Consider the following 17,464-nt stretch of genomic DNA (forward strand, 5'->3'; position numbering starts at 1 on the left):
CATATTTATTATAATTGTATTTATTTTTTTAATACACTGTAGCACTTTGAGGTTGTTTGCTCAATGTAAAATGCCTTTTTTTAACAAATAAAATCTATTATTATTATTATTATTATGAATATGTATGTACAGTTGTCGACATGAGCTGGCGGCTTTCATGCGCTCTGCTGTTGCCATGGCAACCAGGGCGGCGCGCTAGCTCAGCTGGCCAGCGTCTACCTTTCTGTGCGCGTGTGTGTGTGCGTGTGTGTGTGTGTGTGTGTGTGTGTGGGCGCGTCCGATGTCTCTGTCGGTGCAAACTGTATCCCGTTGCCTCGGCAACGCCTCCTCCACGTGCCGAGCGCTGGCGTCATGAGAGGCGATGGCGTCACAAGCGTGTGAGTATATATATATATCCCACTTAAAATGATGACAGAGGTCTGTAATTTTCATCATAGGTACACTTCAACTGTGAGAGACAGAATGTGAAAAAAAAATCCAGGAATTCACATTGTAGGAATTTTAAAGAATTTATTTGTAAATTATGGTGGAAAATAAGTATTTGGTCACTTCAAACAAGGAAGATCTCTGGCTCTCACAGACCTGTAACTTCTTCTTTAAGAAGCTCTTCTGTCCTCCACTTGTTACCTGTATTAATGGCACTTGTTTGAACTCGTTATCTGTATAAAAGACACCTGTCCACAGCCTCAAACAGTCAGACTCCAAACTCCACTATGGCCAAGACCAAAAAGCTGTCGAAGGACACCAGGAAATTAATTGTAGACCTGCACCAGACTGGGAAGAGTGAATCTACAATAGGCAAGCAGCTTGGTGTGAACAAATCAACTGTGGGAGCAATTATCAGAAAATGGAATACATACAAGACCACTGATAATCCCCCTTGATCGCAAGATCTCATCCCGTGGGGTCAAAACAATCGTGATAACGGTGAGCAAAAATCCCACAACCACACAAGGGGACCTGGTGAATGACCCGCAGAGAGCTGGGACCAAATTAACAAAAGGTTACCATCAGTAAGACACTACGCCGACAGGGAATCGAATCCTGCAGTGCCAGACGTGTCCCCCTGCTTAATCCAGTGCATGTCCAGGCTCGTCTGAAGTTTGCCAGAGAATGTCATGTGGTCAGATGAAACCAAAATAGAATTTTTTGGTATAAACTCAACTCGTCTAGTTGCATCCCAAGAACACCATACCTACTGTGAAGCATGGGGGTGGAAACATCATGCTTTGGGGCTGTTTTTCCGCTAAGGGGACAGGACGATTGATCCGTGTTAAGGAAAGAATGAATGGGGCCATGTATCCTGAGATTTGGAGCCAAAACCTCCTTCCATCAGCTTTGAATGCTTGACCAAATACTTATTTTCCACCATAATTTACAAATAAATTCTTTAAAATTCCTACAATGTGAATTCTTGGATTTTTTTTCACATTCTGTCTCTCACAGTTGAAGTGTACCTATGATGAAAATTACAGACCTCTGTCATAATTTTAAGTGGGAGAACTTGCACAATCAGTGGCTGAATAAATACTTTTTGCCCCACTGTATATGTATATATATATATATATATATATATATATATATATATATATATATATATATATATATATATATATATATATATATATATATATATATATATATATATATATATACAGAGGCCACATGCGGCGAAGCTGGCACTTCCACGTGTGCGCTGGTTGGTATTGGGATGTTTCTTGCTAAGCTCATTAGAGGAGTGGATCTGCCATCCATCACGCTGCCAGCTCTCCTCATCCTCAGCACGCCATGACAACTACAAGTCCTGCTGGTTTAAGTCTCCTGGGGGATTTACGATTTCCCCACCGGAGTGACGCCCGCTTCCTGGTCATGTGACCGGGCCACCACGCACTAGTAAAGCCTCCTTTGGCCGTAGGGCTGGCCGATGAAACCATATCCATATTCACACGTAATCAATATCAGTAAAAAAAAAAACATGTTCGATAAAACGTTCATTGTTTTTGTTCTTCTTTGTGGGAAGGAAAGTGAAGTATGGAAGCAAATGCACTCGTTCTCCGGTAACCTAGCAACGCAGGAAGTGGGAGTGACAGGCCAACAGCCAATGGAACAGTGCTGTATCACTTTTTTGGTTTTAGTGGAAATCTTCCTGCTTTGTTGTGGTCGCTCAGCTTGGACCAATCAGACGCTTCCATGATGATGCAATTGTAACGGTTATGCGATAGTAACAACGTTGCATAGTAACGATGATGTAATAGTAACGATTATGCAATAGTAATGATTATGCAATAGTAACAATGTTGTTATAGTAACAACGATGCATAATAACGATGATGCAATAGTAACAATGATTTAATAGTAAGGAGGATGCGATAATAAAGATGCAATAGTAACGATGATGCAATACTAACGATGATGCAATAGTGATGATGATGCAATAGTAACAACGTTGCATAGTGACGATGACGTAATAGTAACGATGATGCAATAGTAGCGATGTTGTTATAGTAACAACGATGCATGATAACGATGATGCAATAGTAACAATGATGCAATAGTAACGATGATGCAATAGTAATGATGATGCAATAGTAACGATGTTGTTATAGTAACAACGATGCATAATAACGATGATGCAATAGTAACAATGATGCAATCGTAACAATGATTTAATAGTAAGGATGATGCAATAGTAACAAAGATGCAATAGTAACGAAGATGCAATAGTAGCGATGATGCAATAGTAAGGATGATGCAATAGTAACAATGATGCAATAGTAACGACGATGCAATAATAACAAAGATGCAATAGTAACGATGATGCAATAGTAACGACGATGCAATAGTAACAAAGATGAGAGAATAGTAACAATGATGCAATAGTAATGATTATGCAATAGTAACAAAGATGACCGAATAGTAACAGTGATGCAATAGTAATGATCATGCAATAGTAACAAAGATGAGAGAATAGTAACAGTGATGCAATAGTAATGATTATGCAATAGTAACGACGATGCAATAGTAGCGGCAATGCGATAGTAGCAGCGATGCGAAAGTAATCATGATGCAATAGTAATGATGATGCAATAGTAACGGCAATGGAATAGTAACAATGATGCAATAGTGACGATGATGCAATAGTCACGATGACGCAATAGTAACGATGATGCAATAGTAACAAAGATACAATAGTAACGATGATGCAATAGTAATGATGATGCAATAGTAACAACGATGCAATACTAACAATGATGCAATAGCAACAAAGATGCAATAGTAACGATAATGCAATAGTAATGATTATGCAATAGTAACGACGATGCGATAGTTAGGAAGATGCAATAGTAACGATGATGCAATAGTAATGATCATGCGATAGTAACGATGATGCAATAGCAATGATTATGCGATAGTAACGGCGATGCGATAGTAAGGAAGATGCAATAGTAACGATGATGCAATAGTAATGATTATAGGATAGTAACGATGATGCGATAGTAAGGAAGATGCAATAGTAACGATGATGCAATAATATCGGTGATGCAATAGTAACGGTGATGCAATAGTGACGATTACGCATTAGTAACAGCCAAATCAGGTGACAGTATTTTTTTATTTAAAAAATAAAAAATAAAAATTCCGGCCAAACATTTAGTAAAGTCAAATAGAAATAATAAGGCAGTTTATGTCAATATCAACTGATATCAGACACTTATGTGGTGATACCACTTTCAACCACACCACCCAGCCCTAGTTTGTTGTTCACACACACACACACACACACACACACACACACACACACACACACACACACACACACACACACACACACACACACACACACACACACACACGCACGCACACACACGCCCATTTGCCCTGACTCCCCGTGGAGGATCCGTCCTCACCGTGTGTTTCCTGGACAAGTTGCTTCATCCTCCTGCTTCCTCATCGCAGTTTCCAGGGCAACCAATGAGGGACTGGCGGGTGTAAAGGTGTGACACCACACCATGGTCTGGCTTCAGGACATTGCCCTCGGCCTTAAGGTGGCGCTCCAGCGGGTTTTAGGGCGGGTAAAGCAACAGGCCAAATGTAATCTGTTGTGTACGCAGCTTTAATGAGAGCAAGTCATTAAGTAAGAGATTTAAGATGTGCTATTTGCTTCTCTCTACTCTAAATCTGATAAGACAAATTCGATTACAGCGCGACTTTACGCTTACAAGTTTAATTGTTTTTGTGACGACAAAACAACACGCATTGCAACACTGCATAGCTTGTTGAAATCAATACAAAACTATTTATCTCGTGCCTGACCCACTTAAAACATCGCAAGTGTACCATGTAACATTTCTACAAGCAATTTTACATTTAAGATATTGTATGAAAAACAATCCATTAACATATATATATATATATATATATATATATATATATATACTGACAGACTCCTGCCGTCGTCATGCGGGTTCCCAGGACCATCAAGGAAGGACATCTCTTTTAGCAGTCCTATATACAGAACTGTCTCAGAAAATGTGAATATTGTTATAAAATCCTTTATTTTCCGTAATGCAACTAAAAACATGAAAATGTCATACATTCTGGATTCGTTACACATCAACTGAAATATTGCAAGCCTTTTGTTATTTTAATATTGCTGATTATGGCATACAGCTTTAGAAAACTCAAAAATCTTATCTTGAAAAAATTGAATATTTCCTCAGACCAAGTAAAAAAAAAAGATTTATAACAGCAAAACAAAATCAAAGATTTGAAAAAGTCAATTAATGCACTCAGTACTTGGTTGGGAATCCTTTCACAGGGATTACTGCATCAATGTGGCGTGGCATGGAGGGAATCGGCCTGTGGCATTGCTGAGGTGTTATGGATGCCCAGGATGCTTCAAAAGCGGCTTTCAGCTCATTTGCATTATTGGGTCTGGTGTCTTTCAGCTTCTTCTTCACAATACCCCACAAATTCTCTATGGGGTTTAGGTCAGGGGAGAACAGTAATGCCATGGTCAGTACACCAGTTACTGCTGGTTTTGGCACTGTGGACAGGTGCCAGATCATGCTGGAACATGAAATCCTCATCTCCATAGAGCTTTACAACAGATGGAAGCATGTACACAGCTGCATTGACTCTGGACTTGATGAAACACAGTGGACCAAAACCAGCAGCTGACATGGCTCCCCAAGCCATTGCTGACTGAGGGAACTTCCGTTGTCTTGAGTTCAGGAGTGGCTTGACCATGGGAATACGGCTATTGAAGCTGTATCTGTTGAAAAGCTCTATGGAGATGATGGTTTCATGGTTAGGGCCTTGCATGGCAGCTCCCGCCATCAGTGTGTGTGTGTGAATGGGTGAATGTGGAAATAGTGGCAAAGCGCTTTCAGTTCCTTAAAAAGGTAGAAAAGTACAACCCATTTACCATTTTACTGAATGTTTAAGATGGACCAACACATTTCAAGTGTGTGTATATATATATATATATACGTATATATATATATATATATATATATATATATACGATGATGCAATAGTAACAATGATGCAATAGTAACAACAATGCAATAGTAATGATTATGCAATAGTAACAACAATGCTATAGTAATGATGATGCAATAGTACCGGTGCTGCAATAGTAACGATGAGGCAATAGTAATGATGATGCAATAGTGACGATGATGCAATAGTAGCGATTATGCAATAGTAACGATGATGCAATAGTAATGATTATGCAATGGTAACGACAATGCAATAGTAACGATGAGGCACCAGTAATGATGATGCAATACTAACGATGAGGCAATATTAACAATGATGCGATAGTAACAATGATGCAATAGTAATAATTATGTAATAGTAGCGACATTGCTATAGTAATGATGATGCAATAGTACCGGTGATGTAATAGTAACAATGAGGCAATAGTAATGATGATGCAATAGTAACAATGAGGCAATATTAACAATGATGCAATAGTAACAATGATGCAATAGTAATAATTATGTAATAGTAGCGACATTGCTATAGTAAGGCTGATGCAATAGTACCGGTGATGTAATAGTAACGATGAGGCAATAGTAATGATGATGCAATAGTAATGATTATGCAATAGTAACAACAATGCTATTGTAACGGTGTTGCAATAGTACCGGTGATGCAATAGTAACGATGAGGCAATAGTAACAGTGATGCAATAGTAACGATGATGCAATAGTACCGGTGATGCAATAGTAACGATGATGCAATATTAATGATTATGCAACAGTAACAACACTGCTATAGTAACGATGATGCAATTCTACCGGTGATGCAATAGTAACGATGAGGCAATAGTAATGATGATGCAATAGTGACGATGATGCTATAGTAACGATGATGCAATAGTAATGATGATGCAATAGTGACAATGATGCTATAGTAACGATGATGCAATAGTACCGGTGATGCAATAGTAACGATGATACAATATTAATGATTATGCAACAGTAACAACACTGCTATAGTAACGATGATGCAATTGTACCGGTGATGCAATAGTAACGATGGGGCAATAGTAATGATGATGCAATAGTGACGATGATGCTATAATAACGATGATGCAATAGTAATGATGATGCAATAGTAATGATGATGCAATAGTGACGATGATGCTATAGTAACGATGATGCAATAGTACCGGTGATGCAATAGTAACGATGATGCAATAGTACCGGTGATGCAATAGTAACGATGATGCAATAGTAATGATTATGCAACAGTAACAACACTGCTATAGTAACGATGATGCAATTGTACCAGTGATGCAATAGTAACGATGGGGCAATAGTAATGATGATGCAATAGTGACGATGATGCTATAGTAACGATGATGCAATAGTACCGTTGATGCAATAGTAATGATGAGGCAATAGTAACAGTGATGCAATAGTAACAATGATGCAATAGTACCGGTGATGCAATAGTAACAATGATGCAATAGTAATGATTATGCAACAGTAACAACACTGCTATAGTAACGATGATGCAATTGTACCGGTGATGCAATAGTAACGATGGGGCAATAGTAATGATGATGCAATAGTGACGATGATGCTATAGTAACGATGATGCAATAGTACCGGTGATGCAATAGTAATGATGATGCAATAGTACCGTTGATGCAATAGTAACGATGAGGCAATAGTAATGATGATGCAATAGTAATGATTATGCAATAGTAACGACAATGCTATAGTAACGGTGTTGCAATAGTACCGGTGATGCAATAGTAACGATGAGGCAATAGTAACAGTGATGCAATAGTAACGATGAGGCAATAGTAATGATGATGCAATAGTAATGATTATGCAATAGTAATGACAATGCTATAGTAACGGTGTTGCAATAGTACCGGTGATGCAATAGTAACAATGATGCAATAGTAATGATTATGCAACAGTAACAACACTGCTATAGTAACAATGATGCAATTGTACCGGTGATGCAATAGTAACGATGGGGCAATAGTAATGATGATGCAATAGTGACGATGATGCTATAGTACCGGTGATGCAATAGTAATGATGAGGCAATAGTAACAGTGATGCAATAGTAACGATGATGCATTAGTACCGGTGATGCAATAGTAACGATGATGCAATAGTAATGATTATGCAACAGTAACAACACTGCTATAGTAACGATGATGCAATTGTACCGGTGATGCAATAGTAACAATGAGGCAATAGTAATGATGATGCAATAGTGACGATGATGCAATAGTAGCGATTATGCAATAGTAATGATGATGCAATAGTAACAATTATGCAATACTAACAATGATGCAATAGAAACAATTATGCAATAATAACGATTGTGCAGTAGTAATGATGATGCAATAGTAGTGATGATGCAATAGTAACGATGATGCAATAGTAACGACGATGCAATTGTAACGCTGATGCAATAGCAACACTGATACAGTAGTGATGATGCAATAGTAACACTGATACAGTAGTAATGATGATGCAATAGTAACGCTGATGCCATGTAATACTGATACAATAGTGATGATGATGCAATAGTAATGATGATACAATAGTAATGATGATGCAATAGTAACGCTGATGCAATAGTAATGATGATGCAATAGTAATGATGATACAATAGTACTGATGATACAATAGTAATGATGATACAATAGTACTGATGATACAATAGTACTGATGATACAATAGTAATGATGATACAATAAATGGGTTAAATAAATGGGTTGTACTTGTATAGCGCTTTTCTACCTTCAAGGTACTCAAAGCGCTTTGACACTACTTCCACATTTACCCATTCACACACACATTCACACACTGATGGAGGGAGCTGCCATGCAAGGCGCCAATCAGCACCCATTAGGAGCAAGGGTGAAGTGTCTTGCTCAGGACACAACGGACGTGACGTGGTTGGTACTAGGTGGGATTTGAACCAGGGACCCTTGGGTTACGCACGGCCACTCTCCCACTGCGCCACGCCGTCCCAATAGTAATGATGATGCAATAGTAATGATGATGCAATAGTACTGATGATACAATAGTAATGATGGTACAATAGTAACGCTGATGCCATGTAATACTGATACAATAGTGATGATGATGCAATAGTAACACTGATACAATAGTAATGATGATGCAATAGTAACGCTGATGCAATAATAATGATGATGCAATAGAAATGATGATGCAATAGTACTGATGATACAATAGTAATGATGATACAATAGTAATGATGATGCAATAGTAACACTGATACAATAGTAATGATGATGCAATAGTAACACTGATGATACAATAGTAATGATGATGCAATAGTAACACTGATGATACAATAGTAATGATGATGCAATAGTAATGATGGTACAATAGTAACAATGATGCAATAGTAATGATGATACAATAGTAACACTGATGCAATAGTACTGATGATGCAATAGTAACACTGATACAGTAGTAATGATGATGCAATAGTAACACTGATACAATAGTAATGATGATGCAATAGTAACACTGATACAATAGTAATGATGATGCAATAGTAACACTGAAGATACAATAGTAATGATGATGCAATAGTAACGCTGATGCAATAGTAATGATGATGCAATAGTAATGATGATGCAATAGTAATGATGATACAATAGTAATGATGATACAATAGTACTGATGATACAATAGTAATGATGATACAATAGTACTGATGATACAATAGTAATGATGATACAATAGTAATGATGATGCAATAGTACTGATGATACAATAGTAACGATGGTACAATAGTAACGCTGATGCCATGTAATACTGATACAATAGTAATGATGATGCAATAGTAACGCTGATGCAATAATAATGATGATGCAATAGAAATGATGATGCAATAGTACTGATGATACAATAGTAATGATGATACAATAGTAATGATGATGCAATAGTAACACTGATACAATAGTAATGATGATGTAATAGTAACACTGATGATACAATAGTAATGATGATGCAATAGTAACACTGATGATACAATAGTAATGATGATGCAATAGTAATGATGGTACAATAGTAACAATGATGCAATAGTAATGATGATACAATAGTAACACTGATGCAATAGTACTGATGATGCAATAGTAACACTGATACAGTAGTAATGATGATGCAATAGTAACACTGATACAATAGTAATGATGATGCAATAGTAACACTGATGATACAATAGTAACGATGATGCAATAGTAACGATGATGCAATAGTACTGATGATGCAATAGTAATGATGATGGAATAGTAAGATGCTGCTTCATACACTTCCTGTCCTCCCATCCTTGTTTCACCCTCCCTCTCCCTAATTTACATATATATATATATATGTGTGTGTTGTCTCCCTCTATGTGTGTGTGTGTGTGTGTGTGTGTCTGTGTGTGTCTGTGTGTGTGTGTCTGCTCCCAGCCCCTGTGCGGAAAGCAAAGTTCGTGGAGAGCCCTCGCATTCCGCAATCGGAGCTGGGCTCCCACGACCCCGCCAAGAGCTCCGCCCACCCGGACGGAATACGCCCCGGTAAGTCTGTGACACCCCCCCCCCCCTTGTTGTGTCGCCACCTGCATGCCAGTGTGTGTGAGCGTGTGTAGGCTGGGGGAGGAGTCTAAGTCCTGGAGTCAGCACTCGCTCTCTAATCCAACATCCCAGACTCCGCCCACCCCCACTGGTGCATTATGGGATGCTAAAGCAGGTCACTTCTTGCTTGTGTGGAGCAACATGGTGGACTTCTCTGTGTGCCAGCCTCTCTTGTGGCGCCTGTGTCCCACTGGACCTCCAAGTAGGTGGTCTTCATCCTCCCTCAGACTTGTTATAGGTGGTCTTCACCTTCCCTCAGACCTGTTATAGGTGGTCTTCATCTTCCCTCAGACTTGTTATGGGTGGTCTTCATCCTCCCTCAGACCTGTTATAGGTGGTCTTCATCTTCCCTCAGACCTGTTATAGGTGGTCTTCACCTTCCCTCAGACCTGTTATAGGTGGTCCTCATCTTCCCTCAGACTTGTTATAGGTGGTCTTCACCTTCCCTCAGACCTGTTATAGGTGGTCTTCATCTTCCCTCAGACTTGTTATGGGTGGTCTTCATCCTCCCTCAGACCTGTTATAGGTGGTCTTCATCTTCCCTCAGACCTGTTATAGGTGGTCTTCATTTTCCCTCAGACTTGTTATAGGTGGTCTTCATCCTCCCTCAGACCTGTTATAGGTGGTCTTCATCTTCCCTCAGACCTGTTATAGGTGGTCTTCATCTTCCCTCAGACCTGTTATAGGTGGTCTTCATCTTCCCTCAGACCTGTTATAGGTGGTCTTCACCTTCCCTCAGACCTGTTATAGGTGGTCCTCATCTTCCCTCAGACTTGTTATAGGTGGTCTTCATCCTCCCTCAGACCTGTTATAGGTGGTCTTCATCTTCCCTCAGACCTGTTATAGGTGGTCTTCATCTTCCCTCAGACCTGTTATAGGTGGTCTTCACCTTCCCTCAGACCTGTTATAGGTGGTCCTCATCTTCCCTCAGACTTGTTATAGGTGGTCTTCACCTTCCCTCAGACCTGTTATAGGTGGTCTTCATCTTCCCTCAGACTTGTTATGGGTGGTCTTCATCCTCCCTCAGACCTGTTATAGGTGGTCTTCATCTTCCCTCAGACCTGTTATAGGTGGTCTTCATTTTCCCTCAGACTTGTTATAGGTGGTCTTCATCCTCCCTCAGACCTGTTATAGGTGGTCTTCATCTTCCCTCAGACCTGTTATAGGTGGTCTTCATCTTCCCTCAGACCTGTTATAGGTGGTCTTCATCTTCCCTCAGACCTGTTATAGGTGGTCTTCACCTTCCCTCAGACCTGTTATAGGTGGTCCTCATCTTCCCTCAGACTTGTTATAGGTGGTCTTCATCCTCCCTCAGACCTGTTATAGGTGGTCTTCATCTTCCCTCAGACCTGTTATAGGTGGTCTTCATCTTCCCTCAGACCTGTTATAGGTGGTCTTCATCTTCCCTCAGACCTGTTATAGGTGGTCTTCATCTTCCCTCAGACCTGTTATAGGTGGTCTTCATCTTCCCTCAGACTTGTTATAGGTGGTCTTCATGCTGCTCTCCTGGCTTAGACTTGTTTTGAAAAGGGTTCTATGGTGGGACGGGCGGACATCTTGTCACCTGGTCCCTGCCAGCCTTTTAATGAGGTCCATGTGGTTTACCTTGTTTTGTCTCCCCTTCGCCAAGTGGATTGATTGATTGATTGATTGATTGATTGATTGATTGATTGAGACTTGTATTAGATTGCACAGTACAGTACATATTCCGTACAATTGACCACTATATATATATATATATATATATATATATATATATATATATATATATATATATATATATATATAATACAATGTTTTGTGTTTACAGAAATGCACTGTAAAAATTGTATTTATTTTATTTTTTTATTTTGCGTTTAAAAAAAAAACAAAAAAATGTCAGCTGAGTCCCCATAATTTTACTTTAAAAATAGAAGTAAAATAATAATTATAATAATAATAATAAACATTTTAGTCGTTACAGTAATGCACTGTGAAAAAAAATTATTATTTGTTATTTTCTTCCATTTTGTGGTAAAAAGAAAAAACAAAAATTGCCAGCTCAGTCCCCATGATTTTACTGTAAAAATAGAAGTAAAAAAAAATATATGATGAACGTTTTAGTCTTTACAGTAATATTGCACTGTAAAAATTGTGTTCTTTATTTTTTAATTTTACATCGAAAAAAACTGGCATCTCCGTCCCCAAGATTTTAATGTAAAAATACAATTAAAAAAAAAGATAAATAATAAATGTTTTAGTGTTTACAGTAATGCACTGTCAAAATTGTATTCATTTTTTAATTTTTTTTATTTTGTGGTTAAAAAACAAAAAGAAAAAACAAAAAAAACAGCAACACAGTCCACAAAATTTTACTGTAAAAATAGAAGTAAAATAATAATAATAATAATAAACGTTTTAATGTTTACAGTAATGCACTGTAAAAGTTGTATACAATGTATACCAACAAATTGGCAGCTCAGTCCCCATAGTTTTACTGTAAAAATAAAAGTACAAATTATAATATAATAAAATTATAATAAAAACAACGGCAGTAAATTTTACGGTTAAAAAATATATTTAGGTCAGCTAATTTGCCAGGATTTTATTGTAAAAATAGAAGTTAAAAAATAAATAAACATTTAAAAATAATACGTAAATTATTCTTTTTTCTGTTCTTTTATTTTGTGCAAAAAAACAAACAAAAAAAAAACTGGCAGCTCAGTCCCCAGAATGTGACTTTAAAATTAACTGTTGTATAATTTTTGTATTTACAGTAAAGCACAGTAAAAACAACAACCTAAAACTGGTAACTCAGATGTCAAATTTTTACTGTAAAAATAAAAGTACAAATGATAGTATCGTAAAAAAAAAATAAAGATATATATATATATATATATATATATATATATATATATATATGTGTATATATATGTGTTTTTATGTATATGTATATATATATATATATATATATATATATACATACATATATAGGTCATCTAATTTGTCAGGATTTTACTGTCCAAATAGAAGTTAAAAAAATAAACACTGTAGTAAAAATTTTATTTGTTTTTATTTTTTCTTATCTATTTTTTTATTTTTATTTTGTGGTAAAAAAATTTTTTATAAAAAAACTGGCAGCTGAGTCACCAGCATTTTACTGAAAAAAATAGAAGTTAAAATGTTTTTTAAATAATAATAAAAATTTTAGTGTTTGCAATAATGCACTTACAATTTTTTTTTATTTGAATTTGTGGCAAAAAAACACATTTTTTTTACTGTAAAAATAGAAGTAAAAAAAATAAAATAAAAAAACTGGCAGCTCAGTCACCAGCATTTTACTGAAAAAATAGAAGTTAAAATGTTTTTTAAATAATACTAAAAATTTTAGTGTTTGCAGTAATGCACTTAAAAAAAAAAATTTTTAATTTGTGGCAAAAAAAAACATTTTCTTACTGTAAAAATAGAAGTAAAAATAATTACAATAAAAAAAGCTTTTGTAAAAATTGTATTCATTCATTTTAATTTAAGAAAATAAATAAAAATTTGGGTCCATTTTTCTGTTTACAGTAATGCACTTACATTTTTTTATTTTTTTTTATTTTGTCAATTTTTTTACTGTAAAAAATAGAAGTAAAATATATATATATATATATATATATATATATATATATATATATATATATATGTGTCAGCTAATTTGCAAGGATTTTACTGTCCAAATAGAAGTTCAAAAAAAAAAAAAAGTTTTGGGAAGATTATTTGTTTATTGATTGATTGATTTTTTTATTTTGCGGTAAAAAATAAAATAAAAATAAAAATAAAAAAAACTGGCGGCTAAGTTACCAGCATTAAAAACATTTTAGTGTTTACAGTAATGCACTTTCATTTTTTGGGGGGGGATTTTGTGTCAAAAATTTTTTACTTGAAAAATAGAAGTAATGCACTGTAAAAACAACGGTTGATTTCCCAGAAGAAAAGCAATTCAGTTGCCAGAATTTTTCTGTAAAAATTAAAGTACAAATATTAATTAATTAATCCTAAAAATAATGTTAAAAAAAAAATCTATGACTGTAGATTTTACAGTAAAAAAAAAAACATATCATTTGCCAGAATGCTACCATAAAAATAAAAGTGGTACTTGTTTAATTCAGAATAAGTCTCAGTAAAATAAATAAAGCACATCCTGCTTCCACGCCGTTGTCAAACATTGATGAGTCAGCACTAATTGCCGCTAAACCCAGGAGTCACCTGTCGTCCACTCACCTGTGCAACCTGCTGACTCAGCACAACTGTGATGCAAGAAGACAAAGAAGACACAACAACACCATATAAGGCGCGGCTAAGCATGCAAACATTTTACGCAAGCATTATTTTGCTAATTTTATTTATTCAAACCTTAAAATCCCGGCTTTTTTATACACGGCATCATCTTAGAACTATGCTAACGTTTCTTATGTTATCATGCTAACATTTCATGCTAGCATTTTTGCTCATTTCATTTATTCAAACCTTGAAATCCTGGCTTTTTATACATGGCGTCATCTTAAAAGTATGCTAACTCTTCTTATGTTATCACATTATTGTTAGCGGGGTTGTTAGAGTTTGTTTTTGACGAACCCCAAGATGCAGAGAAGGAGGGAGGCATTTTGCAGGAAAACATGATTTAATTTAAATAATAGAACAACAACAAATTAAAGCTGCAAGCAGCGTTGGTCGGGTCCGCCTTTGGCTGCTGCCCCCGAGACCTACGGCCGGATAAGCGTTAGAAGACGCTTTGGAGCCACTATTTTGAGAATCTAATGCATGGTGAAAGTAATGCAGTTGTTGTATTGAAGTGAAAATATCAAACTTCCTGTTGATTTTTGCTAAAGTATGTTAATTATTAAAATGTAGGTCTAAGTGAGACCTACATAGTGTTTTTTTGTTTCATGTCTCTCTGACATTCCTACCGGAAGTTACAAGCAGTTTTGTCTGTGTTTTCTTCCTAGGAGCAGTTTGTCCGTGTTGTATTCCTAGGGGGGCGGTAGAGCACAATTTTGAGTTTTGAGGTTAGGTTTTTTCATCAGATCGCATTTTTTGCCAGACCTGATGTGTGTGTCAAGTTTGGTGAGTTTAAAAGCATTTTAAGGGGGTCAAATTACAGCTCAAAGAGGCAAAAATGACATTTTTTAGGAGACTTTGCACAGGGGTTCTTTGAAGGCGCGTAAAATCAAAACCTGAGAACTTATCAAAACTCTGTTCTATACTTTTAATCACAAGGGTTCAATCTCTCTCCTGTGCGAGTTTGAAGCCAAAACAACAAACGCACTCAGAGGACCTAATGTTTGAAGAAAGGTGACTGGTTTTTACAAAACTTTTGTTTTGAAGGGGGGATTGCAAACTTCCTGTTGATTTTTGTTGGGAGTTGTCAATCTATGAAATGTAGGTCTAACCGAGACCTACATAGAGGTTTTTGTTTCATGTCTCTCCGACATTCTTACCGGAAGTTACAAGCAATTTTGTCTGTGTTTTCTTCCTAGGAGCAGTTTTTTCAGTGTTTTATTCAAAAATAGCGCTGGAGCGCAATTTTGAGTTTTGGGGTTTGGTTTTTCCAGTAAATCGCAATATTCGCCAGTCCTGATGTGTGCGCCAAGTTTGGTGACTTTTGAAGCATTTTAAAGGGGTCAAATTACAGCGCAAAGAGGCAAAAATTGCATTTTTTGCGAACATTTTATTTTGAAGGGGTTTTTGCCAACTTCCTGTAGATTTTTGCTGAAAGAAGTGAGTGTATGAAAATTGGGTCTAAGTCAGACCTACATAGGAGTTTTTGTTTCATGTTGCTATGACATTCCTAACAGAAGTTACATGCAGTTTTGTCTGTAATTTTTTTCTATAGGGGGCGCTAGAGCGCAATTTTCATTTTGGGGGATTGGTTGCTTAATATGTTGGGAAAGTTTGCTATACCGACGTGTGTGTCAAATTTGGTGAGTTTTGAAGCATGTTAAAGGGGTCAAATTACAGCGCGTAGGTGCGGAATAATAATAAAACACAGCAGTTTCAATATGGTACTAACACAAAGCGCGCACGAGGTGGATAACAAACTAAGCGAGCTAGCAAGGGAGCTAGAAAACAAAAAGGAGACCTAGCATGGAAGCTAGCAAAAACAAAAAGGGGAAGCTAGCGGGAAGTCATACTTGTAAAATGAAAGAACAAACTGGAAGCAGGGAACAATAAAACAGTAAGCTACAAACATCAAACGAATATAGCTTACCGCTACGCTGCAAAGACACGACAGGAGCGATAATACATGACAAGCGCGACAAAGAAGTGACATCGACAAATCAATAATCCAGCACTGACTGGAGGAACAAAGCAGGTAACATAGGAATTGGGCTGATTGACACCAGGTGTGGCCAGGTGCCAATCAGCTGCAGCACAGGGAAAACAGCACATAGGGAGACAAACAGGAAGCTCAACCAAAATAAGGGAAGTTAGGACAGGAAATACTAAACACACAGAGAAAAAACTAAAACACAAACAAACTGTCAGTGGCAAGCCTGACGAGGATAACATTTTTTGCTAGCATTTTACTTTATTTTGATTATTTGAACCCAAAATTCATGGATTTTAAGACTTGCTAACTGTTCCCTTGATAACAAGGTAGCATTCAATGCTAGCAGGTAGCTAGAATAGATGATATTTGCCCCTATTTATTGATAAACATTTTGGAGAGCCCTAAGGAGTTGCGTGTTTGCGTCCCAACACAAGACGGGTGGAGAAGTATGTGTTTGAGTTTGATTCCGCGGCGTCATTGGCTGCAAAACAAATAACCGGACTGAGTCACTTCAGACCTTCAGGGTGTGTGCGAGTGAGAGTTTGTGGACAAAAGCTTGTGAAATCCAGTCAATTTAAGCCGGGATTTAGCATCTGAAAAGGAGGTCATCCGCATACTCGGCGTAATAAGATCCTACTTAGTCATCAGCACGTTTGACAACCGTATCAGACGTGTGTAAATATCTCTGCTGCTACTTTCCAGGCTGGAACGCTAAACACGTTTGACGTGCCGAGGGTAGACGTTAGGTGACGGACAGGAAGTGCCTGGCGATATAGTCAGGGCTCTACGTGCTAAACATTAGCGATAATGCCAAAGCTTGAAAATGTGTCTTATTTTGGAATTGGTACTGGTCTGATATCAGTAAAACCTAAAAAAATCGGATTTCAATTTTGTATTTGTGTTGTGGAATATTAGTCGGAAAAAATGACCAAAATTCAATTGTCGAATCAACGTCAGAACCCAACATTGATTAAATGTTGTATTTGTGTTGTAGTATATTGGTTAGTTTCTGGGTGTTGTTGATAAATGGC

General features: G+C 37.0%; 1 protein-coding gene across 3 annotated transcripts in view; it reads left to right on the plus strand.

Annotated features, from left to right (window-relative positions):
• The window catches only part of tanc2b (tetratricopeptide repeat, ankyrin repeat and coiled-coil containing 2b), a 236,905-nt gene that overhangs the window by 136,029 nt on the left and 83,412 nt on the right, over positions 1 to 17,464 (plus strand). For all 3 annotated transcript variants that reach the window (XM_061907641.1, XM_061907643.1, XM_061907644.1), the window contains exon 5: positions 9,974 to 10,081. In XM_061907641.1, coding sequence (XP_061763625.1) covers positions 9,974 to 10,081 — 108 coding nt within the window. The remainder of the gene's footprint in view (positions 1 to 9,973; positions 10,082 to 17,464) is intronic.

Source organism: Nerophis ophidion, linkage group LG08 (assembly GCF_033978795.1).
Source record: "Nerophis ophidion isolate RoL-2023_Sa linkage group LG08, RoL_Noph_v1.0, whole genome shotgun sequence".
In the NCBI taxonomy this organism is placed as follows: Eukaryota; Metazoa; Chordata; class Actinopteri; order Syngnathiformes; family Syngnathidae; genus Nerophis; species Nerophis ophidion.